General features: G+C 36.6%; 1 protein-coding gene across 2 annotated transcripts; it reads right to left on the reverse strand.

Moving 5' to 3' along the window:
• Window positions 1-7,128: 7,128 nt before the first annotated feature.
• Window positions 7,129-12,979, reverse strand: tdgf1 (teratocarcinoma-derived growth factor 1). 2 transcript variants are annotated; one of them, XM_060896092.1, is made up of 6 exons: window positions 12,917-12,979; window positions 9,756-9,805; window positions 9,477-9,632; window positions 8,868-8,982; window positions 8,650-8,759; window positions 7,129-7,931 (listed from the first exon to the last, which is right to left on the reverse strand). In XM_060896092.1, the coding sequence occupies exons 1-6, from the start codon at window positions 12,964-12,966 to the stop codon at window positions 7,831-7,833; spliced, it is 582 nt and encodes a 193-aa protein (XP_060752075.1). In that variant the 5' UTR covers window positions 12,967-12,979; the 3' UTR covers window positions 7,129-7,830. The 2 variants fall into 2 exon arrangements, with proteins under 2 accessions (XP_060752075.1, XP_060752076.1); XM_060896093.1 differs by lacking the exon at window positions 12,917-12,979 and adding an exon at window positions 10,289-10,449 and having other exon boundaries at window positions 7,132-7,931.
• Window positions 12,980-14,418: the final 1,439 nt, after the last annotated feature.

Genomic DNA, 14,418 nt, shown 5'->3' on the forward strand with positions numbered 1-14,418 from the left:
AGGTTAAAAATTGTATAAAAAATACAAAAATGGAAGGGAAATGGAAAGAGGAATCAAGTCCGGTGAAAAAGACCAAATCCTTTTGGAAGGATGGAAGCTGACAATGATTTAGTCACTTATTAAGCCCTGCCTTATAGGTTTATTTACTGGATTGTGGATATATTGTATACTGTACTGTGTATATATAGAGCAGGGTCCAGAAACAAGAACGTTTCAGACATCTGAAACGTCTAAAACAAAGAATGTTCAATATCTTGAATGTTCATTATTCAGTATGGATAATCAAGAAGACTCAAGTTTAGATTTGAAGTACATTTTGATATTGATACCATTCATCTGAAGACCACTGTATAAATAAATCTGATAGACTAACTCGATTGTCAGTATAGGGGTCAAACTAAATACTAAACAAGAAACTCAACCCTTTCACTCAACTCAATTTATTCCTGAGACAATAATTAAAATAGTCTCTTAGACGCAACTGTTCATGGGTTTTTTATTTGATTTGCTGACTACTGATCTGTTTCCTGTCTTTTTCTTGCTGTTTGTTCAGCTTCTGGTTATACTTCACAGACCAAAGCTGGTCCCTAAACTCCAATCTGTGAATCATGGTTTTAATGTAGCTTTATTAGTACAAACTGTTCATTCATTTAACCAGTCAAATAAATAAATGAAATGATATTACAGCACAATTCTCTGTTAAATTATTATTATTATTATTATTTTTTTTTTTTACAGTAAAATGTAGATTTTCTGTAGATTTTTCATTTTAAAATCTTAAAGGAATACGCAAACAGTTTGGGAAATATTTCATAATCTGAATATAGAATAAAAAACGGATTTGTTTAGCATAGAATAATTTTCTTTAGAAAAAAAAGCGATTTTTTTCAACAAACTTTTAGTAGATGCTTCATTTCTTAACTATGCAAATATCCGCATATTTAATTAGATCAAGCCTCATTTTAATAAATATTTTTATATACATGTTAAAAAAACTCTACTTCAGATTATCTGTAATCAACTGAAACAAAATCAAATGTGATATCAACTTTGCTTTAATTATGGGACGCAACATATCTACAATCTCAATTATAAGCATCATTGCATTTCTACATGTAACGGTTTTGTCCAACACCAGCAGGCATGCAGTGCTGTATCAGGTAGATGGACCTCTGATTTCTTCCCCCACGTGCTTGTTAAGGGTAAATATGTCCCTGGCTGGTGTGATATATGGCATGGCTCGATGTGTGAGTGTAAGTCAGACAGCACTTTCCTGCTAACCTTCCATTCCCACCCTGTTAGAGAGGGTCACCAGGGTTTGTTTACCCCATCCGCTATTGTTTACTGCCACAGAGCAGAGGCATTTGCCACCACTGAATTGCTTTCAGGAGCTGAGATTCCAGAAAGAGAGAGGAAAAAAAAGAGAGAAAGAGATTTGTGTGTGTGTGTGTGTGTGTGTGTGTGCTGTCGGTATGCCATACATATCTGGCTGTAAGGAAATGGAAAGACAAAATAATTGACGTATAAACAAATTTTCTGGCCACAAGTCTGACATAAAACGAGCCAGGATTCTGTTGGCTCTCAGTGTGAGACGTGTGTTTTTCCCTCTGTTGATAACCTTACACAAAAATTTAGTGGTTGAAGATAAACACCTTCAGATTTTAGACATTTTCTGTGACTATTTTACCTCTAGTAGGTTAGAAATACTAACAACCAAAATACTTATTAAAAACTACAAGCTCTTAAAGCTCTGACTGTCTACTTTCATACAGTATGTCCTTCATATTAACCACCACGCAACAAAAACAGGCGCAGATTCCATCGAAATATTTTATGTTGTGAAATATTACTTACTGAAAAAAAAAAAAACAGAAATAAAACAAAAGAACGAGGAATAATAATATAAATAAATAAATAAAAAACCAGAGTGAGTAAATGACAGATCGTTTATTGATATAATTAATCAGCGTGGTTCTCCGACACCTTAAACACGACTACAGTACGTACATGTTTAAATCAGTCCAATTAAAGGGATCATTTGAGACATCTGACCGCACACAGACAGGCTTGATTACAGTATGCTCAGCTCTGCTCAGTCTACTCCTCAATTATTTTAACCCTCACCAGTTTAACCAGCAGATAAAACTCTCTTCACAATCAAAAGAAATCCCCAGAGCAGCTTATCCTATGATAACTATCAGACCGGGAAAGGGCAACGGCGCCGTTTCTAAGTCCCGTGATTCCACTAAAGCACAGACTCCCGAAGGAGAGCACTTGAGGCGAGCAGTGAATCTTCTGGAGAGTGGTCGTGGTCACTCTGGTGAACGTTTCTCCGTGAGTGCAGCGCTGCAGTCTTCTTTTGCTTCAGTTAATGTCAGCGCTCTTGACTCTTCAATCAGAAAGGGAAAGGGCAAGAAAATGAGCAGTAAGACAAATGAGGAGGAAGATTCAAAAAGTGCTGCTAAACTCTGAAATACAGCAAGGATCACCTTTTTTTTTTTTGACAGCACATCTAGGCTTTTTAGGCAATTGTGGCATTTATTAGGAAGAACATCACATACTGTCCTTTTTCTTACAGTATAATGTTTTCCTGTAACAGCATGCTTTTTATTCCTTTTTTATTTTAAAGTGATAGACGAGCAATTTTATTTATTTGTTTAAAAAAAACGTCAGCAAGTTTATCAGGTTATCAATATTAGCCTCTTTTTTTTCTTTCTTGATCTTAAGATCTTAAAATCTTAAAATTTGTAACCAAAAAAAAAAACTTATTTTATTTTATTTTATTTATTTTTTGTTTTTTGTTTTTTTTTCTTCTTTTTTTTTCAAAGTAACAGGAACAACAAGCACTTATACTCCTAAAATTCTACAGTTGTACATTTTATTCCGTTTATTACATATTTCAGTCCTGGATTATGTAGAGCATATGGCATACATAAAAATACATGCTGAATGAGTTGCTAGTATGGAAACAATAATGTATTAAAACATTTAATACTCCATTCATATGACCTCAAAATGTTGGCTCTGACTTTAAAGGATCGTGTGTTTTTGTTTATTTCGGTCGAAAAGGAGTGAGTGAGTGAATTAGAAAGTTCTAAATCAACTTTTTACTTCGCCAAACGTAGCGCTTCTAATCACATCTTCCCTTTTTCTTAGCTTTCAAACCTACACCTCATGCCTTACAAACCAAATCTCTAGTGTTCTTATGCAGAAAGTTTAATAACGAAGTATTGATGTTCAGCAAATGAAACCCTGTGGATTTTGGTCCAATATCTTTAGCTAAAGTATCTCTCAGCGTTGCGAAAGATGATGACGTGTGTGGAAATCACAATGATCGTAGCCACGGCGAAACATCTGGGAAGAAAGATCGGTTCTGGAGTGGTGTAGTCAAAACTAGTGGAGATCCTCAGATGAGTAGCTCAGGGTAGAAGTGCTTGTGTGTAATGTTTTAAATAAGATAAGCAGTGGAGTAAAATTTGATGTGATACTCAGTAAGAAAATGCTAAACAACTTGCTGTATCACAAATATATACTGTAACAATGAACAAAATCAGGAAGGTGCCGATACTTTTTCACAGCACCGCTTCATTCTTTTCAGATTGAGCTTCAAATCTACAGCTGTCAGCATCAGCATTAAATCTGAATGAAACTTCCTAAAGAGGGCCCAAGAACGACAAAGAACCCCCACCGAGACAGGAAATGGATCTCATTTGAAATCTCCAGAGCTTTATTATTGTTATTATTATTTTTTCTCTGTTTGCGTTTTTGTTCCCTCTTTTTTTTTCCCTGCAAAGGTGACCTCATTTGAACAGATGAAGGACGAGCTGTCTTGAAGCTCGTCCGAGTGAGTCTAATTGGAGTCCGACATGACAGAAGGGATGATTGCGGCTCCCTCGGAGTGAGGTGTCCACTCCTTCTGAACAAAGGAGCGGCAGATTTCCTGCATGTAATCCCAGACATCCCAGCTTTTCATTTGCGCTGGATCCTGCCGTGTCAGTTCAGCCCAGCGGAACCCACATGCCAGGTTTTCTATCAAAGGGATTTGATGGAGCCTGTGCATATGAACTGGCTGAATGTTGAAAGGTTCGCATTGTATCAGCGGGGAGCAGGAGGATAAGAGGATAGGCTAATGGTGGGAGAAGGGCAAGTGGGAGTTACTATAAATCCTGAGAGTATAACTCTCTCAACTCACTAATGAATCCTGTTTTTTTTCATCAGAATGACACTTTTGTGAACTTTACCTCTTTGCCAAAGTGTTAATGAGCTTGCAATGAGCTCTGTTTAGTGCTCTGAGTATTCATATCTGTATCTATGTATGGATTGAAACTCAAAGAATAAGAAGAAGCCGTAATTTTGTCACAACCATAGCTGCATCAGTCATGGATGTACACTGAATTTTTTTTTTATATCGCTTACACAGTTTCCGTTTTGATTTGAAGCTCCTTGCAATATTTTCGAACAAATTTTATTTCCAAAATATGAACAAAGGCGGGGGGCACGGTGGCTTAGTGGTTAGCATGTTCGCCTCACACCTCCAGGGTTGGGGGTTCAATTCCCGCCTCCACCTTGTGTGTGGAGTTTGCATGTTCTCCCTGTGCCTCGGGGGTTTCCTCCGGGTACTCCGGTTTCCTCCCCCGGTCCAAAGACATGCATGGTAGGTTGATTGGCATCTCTGGGAAATTGTCCGTAGTGTGTGAGTGTGTGAGTGAATGAGAGTGTGTGTGTGTGTGCCCTGTGATGGGTTGGCACTCCGTCCAGGGTGTATCCTGCCTTGATGCCCGATGATGCCTGAGATAGGCACAGGCTCCCCGTGACCCGAGGTAGTACGGATAAGCGGTAGAAAATGAGTGAGTGAGTGAGAGTGAATGAAGGTGTCATTTAACCCTTTCTATCTTCTGTTTGACTTTCTGGACATTTTCCATCACTATAAATTATTTTCTCCTAAGTCTGTTCTAAGATTTATCAGGACGTTGTTGGGTTTCTGTATGTAAAGTATCACAATTTTTATGTTTAGCTAAGTTTTTTTGATGGTTAAACATTGTACGCATTAAAACATAGTGTCTATGTTCATATAAACCCTTATCCACTACTGTGTCATGCGATATGACAAATTAATTAAAATCTAAACCTGGGAAACTGACAAATGTCTTTTTTTTTTTTTTTTTTTGGGAACCAGAATAACTCTGACCAGGCAGCTACTAAGGATGATTGAATAGATGCTAAATGCATCACATAGCAACTCATGATCAGGATCAGGTTAATTAACATGGACTTTATTCCCACGAGCTTCATATCTGACAGCATGAAATGAAAAACCGTCTGTTCGTATCTTACGAGAGCCCAGTTCCTGAGTCACAAATCAATCCTCAACCAGCTGTCCTGTTCAGGAGAATAAATATCCTGAGTCTTTTATACCTTTCTGCATTTGGGGTTGTTTAGAATACGTTGTTGTTTGTTCTAAATAAGGATATTGCCTTCGTGAAGAGAACCTAGAGTATCTAAGACATGTTTCCATATACTAAAGAAGTTATAAGGAGATTCTGGTGGTTCAAAGTGAACCAATTCTATGGTTGCGCTAAAACCATAAAGGATGTCCAAAGCATTGGTTTAGACACAAGAATTCACGCAACCTGCTTAATAGAAATCAAACAAAAAGCGTTTTTGCACATGACACATTGAGAGTTTCTCTAAGCTTGGACATTTAACATGAAAAAGGCTTCTGAGGTAAAGGAGTGACTCATTAGGGGAAAAAAATAAATAAATAAATAAGCACATCGAAGACTCAAAGAGAGCGAGAGCATTGAGCATTGTCAGTGCTGATAGTGACGGGGAAGTAGCAGGACCTGAGAATGTGCTGCTGAGCACTTTACCCCCACCCTGCCCTTGTTACCAGAATAAAAGAGGCTGCATGCATTTCAATAGACAGAGAGTGATCTCTACCGAGCTACACATTCACTCAGGAACTAGACAATGATTCAGTCTTTAGCAGGAAGACTTTAGAAACTGTAGAGACTTCATACTGATGTTCCATATGCAAACTGCATCCATAAGAATGCTGGAAAGTGAAAAAAAAAAAACCCTGATGTTTAAGAGAAAAGAAATATTATATAAGATTAAAACAGAATCTGCGTTTGTGCTTAAGTTGTCTCTGAACCGTTCGTTTATTGTAGCATCATCCGTTTAATACTTTACAGGATTTTAGCATTTCTTATTGTACGTGATACAGATTAAATAATCTCACCATGGACACAGAGCAGAAAAAAATTCAAAGCTTTGGTTAAACACTTCACTCGATCTATAGCTTTAAACTCAAACGGTGTGTATGAAATCATAAAAATGCTTTTAGAAGTAAATTCAATAAATTCATCGGGTTTCTGATTCAAAATATTTCGAATGTTTAACTTTGTTACTCAGAGCGAAGTGAAATTCAAAGCTGTCCGTCAGCGTAGAAGTCGTGTAGAAATACCAGGCTGTAACAAGGAATATACAGAGAATAATCAACGACTAGGTTGGCGTTACAGGAAGTGGAAGAGGTTTAGTCTGCTTACATCACAGTAGTTGTTTTTATCCATTTATCGTTACCTTAAATCTGCAAAATAACCACTCATTTGTTCACAGCTCTCTCTCTCTCTCTCTTTTTCCTTCTTTTGAGACAAAAGACAGCTTGTTAAATGACCTGGAATGTATCCTATATGTCACTAGAATTGGAGACTCCTTCCATAAACATTAAAACAAATGTCAGAAATCTTACAGTAAGTTTTCTTCAATACTAACATTCTTTTAAAGGTTTATCATTAGGCTTAGACTGTGGAGAGCGTCTGTTAGTATAGAAACAGACCAATCAAAATGGAGGATTCGGCAGCGGAGTGGAATATAATAATACAAAGATTGCTTCTAGCAAGAAAATAGATTCAATCTTTTATGTAAAAGGTTTTCTTTTCTTTAGGTTTTTCCAGACTTCTGGTGGTCATGTGATTTATTAAATCAACATTTGATCTTGAACGATTGTCAGAATTTGAAACAAAACCTCACGACACAAAGATACACGACTATAAGCAAATGATACATAACAAATACACAAGGATCTCATTTATATTCCTTGTTGTTGTTTTTTTTTATTGCACTCTGAATTTTTTTTTGCCGCTCTTGCACAAGTTCATGCCTAGGGCAAATTTGTGGTTTTAAATTAAGACCAGTAAATAATCTGTATTAGATACAGTACATCCCTTCTATAATCTATCAGGACAACTCGCTAGGTCAGAGTGGCCATTGTGACTGATTGGCCTGAGCCATTGTTTGTGTAAGATAAGAGGAGAAAAAGTAATGGAAAGGTCAACAATCAGAGGTTATCTTTAACGTTATCGCACTCTCTCCCAATCAAGAACGGTGCCAAACAAACTCTATAGAAAAGACAGGAATTCTTTAGAGGATGTATTCGCCGACAGGATACTACATGAACATTAAATCATAGATCGAAAAAAAAATAAAAAATAAAGATCATAAACATATACTATGGGTAAAATCCACACTGACAATTTACAAGTACAATATAGTTTCTCTATAAATCCTTTATACAGGGTCCTTCACATTAAAAACAGTTGCATTGAACACAGCTAGATGCTTAAGCTTCCACTGGAAGAAGAAGAAAAAAAATCAGTGCTGCCATTAAATGCTGCATTCAACAACAACAACAACAAAAAAAAGTGAGATATATACAAATCTATATAAACTTCTTCCTTCTCTTGTGGTCGGTTCTCATCTTTCTCTGCTGAAAAACATCCGAGCCCCCGGACAAAACTATGCGGAATATCAAAAGTCCTGGAGTCGTCTTCAAAGCAGAAATGAAAGAAGCAGCACAAGACACAGGAGGCCGCAGGTCAATAGTGTTCTCTGGGCATTCGAAGTAACCCAGCGTACTTCCTGAGTTTCGTCTGAAAACCCGAAAGAAAGAAAGAAAGAAAAGAGAAAGGCAGCAATTAGTGCATGCACACACAGACATAGCCAGCATTTGAGATGCATGTAGTGGGGGAAATGGGACCATTAACACATGCTTAGACCTGAAAAACAAGCCCCTGCTGACTAATCCTGTAAGGGTTCTCTGGATTTAAGCACTAGCCAGTGGGATTTCGCAACTCTATTTGGCCAGCGAATGAGGTGTGAAGACCTTTTTTTTTTTTTTTTTTTTTCTTTTCCACAGCCTGTTCTTGTTCCAGACAACCACTGATAAAGAGCGGCTTGGCTCAGAGGACCCGAATACTTATCATGATAATAATGAGAGAGATAAACGTCTGATTCGGAGAGCTTTTGGGAAGCCCAAATAAGGCAACGAAGCTCAAAATATGTGTCGCTGCAGCACAAATGAATTCTCAATGCAAAGCTAGTGAGACGACATAGAAAATATACAGGCTTTATGCTGCGACATCCTTATATACCGTTTCTTATAGCGGTGATGGTATAACGGTGTGGGGACAAAATAGTAGCAATAAATATTCAGCACAAAGGAACTATCTTGACATGTATCATAGTACTGAATATTTTATCTGGTACATATTCATCACTGTTGGCTCATTAATATAGTACTAAATAGTCCCAAGCATGCCATGAAGTGCGAGTTGGATCTGTGAGGCCTGTTGTGTTCGTTGTGCTTACCACAGTCACTATGAAAGACCTGAGGGAAGCAGTGAAGCACTCCGTATCCACATCTGCAGTATGAACAGCCTTTTTGAACCCATTCTCCATGAGGTATAACTCCACAGTTCCTGTAATAGAAAAACAACAACAAATCCATACCAAACTGTTAAATTCTCTGTTACAATGTTAGTGTATTGTAAATTTTTTCTGTCTTTGGTGGTGGGCGAGTCGGATACCTGACGCGTTCGTCGTACTCGCAGCTGCGTCCTGTGAAGTGCTTTGGACAAGCGCAAAAACTCCCCAGAATGCAAGTACCCCCGTTCTTGCAGCAGTTACGACTCTGTGTAGCACCTTTATTAAAAAGTAAAAAAAAAAAAAAAAAGTGTTTATGAAGACGTTTTTTTTTTTAGCACCCACTAAATTTGCACAGAACTAAACATCTGGTAGCGACGGTGCATTAATGCGTAGACATTTTCAACAGTCCACAGCTCTAAGATGTTTCAACACTCAGAACATTTTGGATTTCCTGACACACTTGATTGTAAAATCCTCTGGGATTTGAAAAGGAATCCAGACTTTGCGTTCTACTTTCACTCCCTAATTAGGGCATGCAATATGGCAAAAAGCATTTCACGTTACAGGATAACAAATGACAGAGAAAAAAAAAAACGACAACAACAACACACAAGCAGAGTTTGGAGATTTCTTAGCTCAAGTGCACTTGATCCAGCTCGTTAGTTACAAACCAGCAGGGAATCACTGAACTGTGCTTGGATTTTGGACATCCAGAACAAGACCCAGAGACTCCTGATAATATCATAAATAGCACAAGGCTTAGCACTTACTTCCAGTGAGTCCAATAAAAGGTAACACGGCCCCAGAGCCCCGGTGCTGGCCAGCTGCAGAAGGTGCGTTCATTTCATTAAACTGATTCAGCAGTTCACTATGTTGATCCCGCTTTCCCGATGCCTTAGAACTCCCGCATCCTATTCCTTCACAACCTGGATGAGGAAATACATTGTTAGAAACAGGAACCCGGTTCTGAGTAAGTAAACTGTTCGCTGAATCGAAGCGACAGAAGGAAATGGTGTCGAAATGGAAATGGCCTGAAGATACATATATACCTGATCCAAGTGTGGCTGTTTGGCAGGCAAAAGCTGCAGACAGCAGGACCCTGAATAAATAAAGAAAATCTGTTAGAGCTGAATTCAATGACTTACCGCTGTACTAAACACTGGGCCAGAAGTAACACTACAACATTTTAGCATTTTAGATTAAAACTGAATGTCAGGTTTGTTTACAGAGTGAGTAAACAATTTACAGACAAACAAAATTCTAGGCTAACATGTTGCACTAAATAATATGCCCCAAAAATAATACAACATTTATCTTTATCTAACTACTGACTAAACCGTACAGCGTATAGTACAAAATATACAACACACTACAAAAGAGTATGAAACAATTTTCAGACTATATACAATAAACAACAAGCTATAATTAAAACTAGTACGTTTTATTATCCCAATCAGTATACTACAATACAATGTACACAATTTACACAACTCTGATAACACTGACACACATTGACTGGAGGTTATTGTGATGAAGATGGTGTTACACTAAACAGACAAAAAAAAAAAACCCATATCCTTACCTGAGCAGTAAATGACTCATTCTGGTTAAAAAACAAAACAAACAAAAAACTTTGGCAACTTTGAGCTTTTTTCTCAAAGTGCAGAGTAAAACTTTACAAATCTAATCATCCAAACATCACAGCCACCTTCTTCTCCTTCTGCCCCTGTTCACTACACTACAGTGATTCAATACTAAGACTAATACACAACCCGCGCTCTTAATCCTGATTGGTCGCTGCTCGTTTGGCTCGACCAATCCAGAGCGCTCACTAAGCACTCACTTCACGCACAGTTAACACCTGTAAGCCCCGCCCCCTCCGGCTCATAGTCATGCATGAGATCACACAGGATGTTATGGAAATGTAAAGAGCAAAAAAAGAAAGAATTCCCTGATTTAAGCCTGAAATCTTTTAAAGTATCAACCCTTTAAAAATAATAATAATAATAATAATAATAATAATTATTATTATTATTATTATTATTATTATTAAAAAAAATTGAGAAAGTGAAAGAAAGGTAAAAACAGATAAATATAATATAAGATAAAGCAAAGAACAAAAGCTTCAAATTTCTGTGTAGAAATTCACTTCTAAATAAAGATACGATTATATTAAAATAGAATTATATCGCAAGCATTACAACTTTAATGTAATGAAATTATCATATGACGTAATTATTTATTAAATAAAAAAAATTATACAAATAAATAAGCAAATTAATTAATCAATTAAGTAATTCATAAATACATAAATAGGTTAATTAATTCATTCATTCATTTACTTGTACAATTCTGAAATAAAACAACAATTTAAAAACTAGGCCAAAATTGTCACATACATGCAAAAAAGAGTGAAATGCAACATCAAATTCGAGAATATTTCTATAAGATAATAATGTTCGAATAATAGTACATTATATATTATAGTATAATAATTAATCACATTTAATTAAAATATAAACGTACAGAAAATAAAACAGAAACGTGTATGCTTTTTAGTCTATGCAGCATTAATCATTGATACTATTAAAGTGTAAAATGCCTTTTATAGAATTACATTTTCATATTATCAGTTAGCAATAATATATTTTTTTATTCAATTGACGGTAAATACTTCGCAATGCTGTGGTGGAATTTGATTAAGCAGATTATTAGTTCTCTGCAAAACTTTTCATCCATGTTTAATTTATTATTTAATCTTCTACATTGACATGAGTCATTTTAAGCGTGCAGACTTCAAGCTTTCAGACAGAACGACTGACTGGTGACATGATGAAGTGCAGAACGAGCCATTTGATTATGAGCAAGAACAGAAGAGGTGACTTCATTTCAGGCTCTAGCCTGATGCTGCTGCAGCTACATTGTGTGTGTGTGTGTGTGTGTGTGTGTGTGTGTGTGTGTGTGTGTGTGTGTGTGTGTGTGTGTGTGTGTGTGTGTGTGGTATTGCCATCAAACAGATAAAGTGAAACTTTGGATCATCACAAGAAACCATTATCCATTTCCTGCTAATTAACAACCAGGAGTCCTTCAGAGAGAAGGGAACAGAGTTAGTTTGGTGTTAAAAAGGATTTTTTTAGCTAACAAGTATGTTTTTTTGCTTTATGTATTACATCTTATATGTAAGCCATGATAGATTTCTGACTATTTGTTTCAGATTTAACTGGCATAACATCTATTAGCAGAAAATGTCATATTTCTAGTGACTACACAACTATAACTCTAAAAACATCAGTCTCTTTGATTAGACTTTAATTCAGGGATGACAATGTTGTTGTGTTTGCAGAATTAAGGTCATATATTTACTGGCACTTCCTGAAAGTGACGTGACATACGGCTAAGTACGGTGACACATACTCAGAATTCGTTCTCTGCATTTAACCCATCCAAAGTGCACACACACACCATGAACACACACCCGGAGCAGTGGGCAGCCATTTATGCTGCGGCGCCCGGGGAGCAGTTGTGGGGGGTTCGGTGCCTTGCTCAAGGGCACCTCAGTCATGGCCAGCCATGGGGTTATGCCATGGGGTAACCTTAGGGTTAGGAGTTAAACTCTCTAACTATTAGGCTACAACTTCCCCCTAAATGACACAAAACAATTAAAAAGTCTTATAACCATGACTGGAGATTTACACAGGAATAAATGTAATGTATTGAGGTTTTTAATTCAGACATACTGCATAGATGTTGAAGAGCTCTCCTGTTTACGTCCTGTTTTTTTTTTCCTGCCCCACCTTGACCACACCCCTTGTAAACTGTTCCCACCTGTAATTAGTGGTGTGTTTATCTGCTTTTGTTTGCATTGTGTGTCTCCCTTTATCCATCCACACAAATACAATACAAACATATTTACCGTAATTCGAAGCTTCCATAGATGCTTAGCTTTGACTTAACTCCTAGTTGCTTAGTTAACTTATTACCAAATTTTTTTGTAACGTTCAAAATATTTCTTATAGTACCAACATAGCGAGATAGACTGAAATCACTAAAAGTCCAAAACCCTACTGCACAGAATAGTGTGTGAAAATGGAGTCTAAACAATTTATATGCTTTTAAAACAACATACCACCTTTGACAAAATGGCCATGTCTGGTTTGCTACTTAGAAAATGATGTAAGTGTTATTGTTACGAACAAGAAACACACCTTACCTGAGCTGTAAATTACTCAGAAATTCCCCTTCCTTTGTAATACCCCACATCCCACAATGAGTCATTTAAAACAGAAAACTAAGTTTAATAACTTTAGCTAATTATGGATACACACAGAAATATGTTGTGGTATTTTTCCATCTAAATCTAGCAGATAACTAAATAACTATACTGTATCTCTTTAGTTTCACAGAGCTCTTGACCAAACGATTAAGCTAATGCTAACTGACAATTATTAGCAACAGAAAGCTAGATTGTTAGCATGCTAGTTTTTATTTATTTCTGTGACCATGCCTCAGAAATGGAATACCTTAATTGATTTAATTTAAAATTTAACGTATGTAAGTCTTAAAACGTGGCAGATTATGCTAGCATTTAAAAAAAAAAAAAAATCAATTATATTGTTTGTACTTTGAATTTATTTTCTTACTGGACGTCTTACAGTCAATTGTAAAACCTTGCAGTTTCTTCTAGTAAAGTGAATAAGAGCATCTGGGAGACGACTTTATGTAATAAAGTCTATTCATGTTACACTCTAGTTCCAAAAAAGCACTTTGGTGTATTTCCATGGTCTATTTTCACTTGTATACAGCATTAACCACAATCATGGACGTAATCTTTAGCTAAAGAGAGCAATGCAGCGGCACTTTATTCCTTCTCGCCTTAGTCCTTTTTTTAAATTCTAATATTATTTGTCACATACACAACCATACACATTATGACATGGAGTGAAATGCTGTTTATAGTTGTGTATGTGACAAATAATATTTGAATGTATGTGCTGTGCTTAGATATTGGATGTTGTGCAGAAATTTCCAGAAATGTCCAAAGTCTAGTCCAAGTTTCTTCTTGCAGAAGCACTTCATCATCTCGTAGGTCACTAACCAGCCAAGCCAAGCAAAAGTATGAGGAAATACTTATACACAATAGTGTGTGCTGTTTTGTCATTTTCAAAAAGTGTAAACAAATGAATTATTTTACGGCTGTGAGTCTAAAATGACAATTTACCTTTAAAGATAGAAACATTTGTGTGTGTGTGTGAATATATTGCCCCAAGTGGGCTAGGTAATAACTTAAATGCTAATGAAAAACTCCAAATTCTTAAATCCCTGAGTGTCTACTTTCATATGAGCTTCATATTAACCACCATTGAGTGAGACATGACAAAGATATTCATCGTTGAACAAAAACAGGCGCAGATTCCATTATTTTGGGAAAATGTAATGAGATGTAGTGACATCTTTTAGCTAATGTCTCTCACCTGATGGTTGTCTCCAACACCTGGATCTCCTCACCATGAGAGCGTAATGAAGCCCCCAGAGGAACGGAACACAAAGAAATCAGACAGATTCATTCACTCGAGCATCCATCTGAGCTCAAGCTTTCTAATTAGCCAGGAAACGCGGCACGGAACTGTAATCTATTATTATTTATCAAGTTCATTGAAACTTCTGTCTTCATTTGTCTACTACATTTAATCTCTCTCCCTCCTTTCTTTTTTA

This window comes from Tachysurus vachellii, chromosome 20 (assembly GCF_030014155.1).
Source record: "Tachysurus vachellii isolate PV-2020 chromosome 20, HZAU_Pvac_v1, whole genome shotgun sequence".
In the NCBI taxonomy this organism is placed as follows: domain Eukaryota; kingdom Metazoa; phylum Chordata; class Actinopteri; order Siluriformes; family Bagridae; genus Tachysurus; species Tachysurus vachellii.

Excerpts from the sequence above, each read along its gene's own strand:
- tdgf1 (XM_060896092.1), bottom strand. The coding sequence starts at position 12,966 with ATGTGGGGTATTACAAAGGAAGGGGAATTTCTGAGTAATTTACAGCTC. Across the intron at positions 9,633-9,755 it reads AACAGCCACACTTGGATCAG|GTTGTGAAGGAATAGGATGC; the intron begins GTATATATGTAT and ends TTCCTCATCCAG. Across the intron at positions 8,760-8,867 it reads GAGTACGACGAACGCGTCAG|GAACTGTGGAGTTATACCTC; the intron begins GTATCCGACTCG and ends TTTCTATTACAG.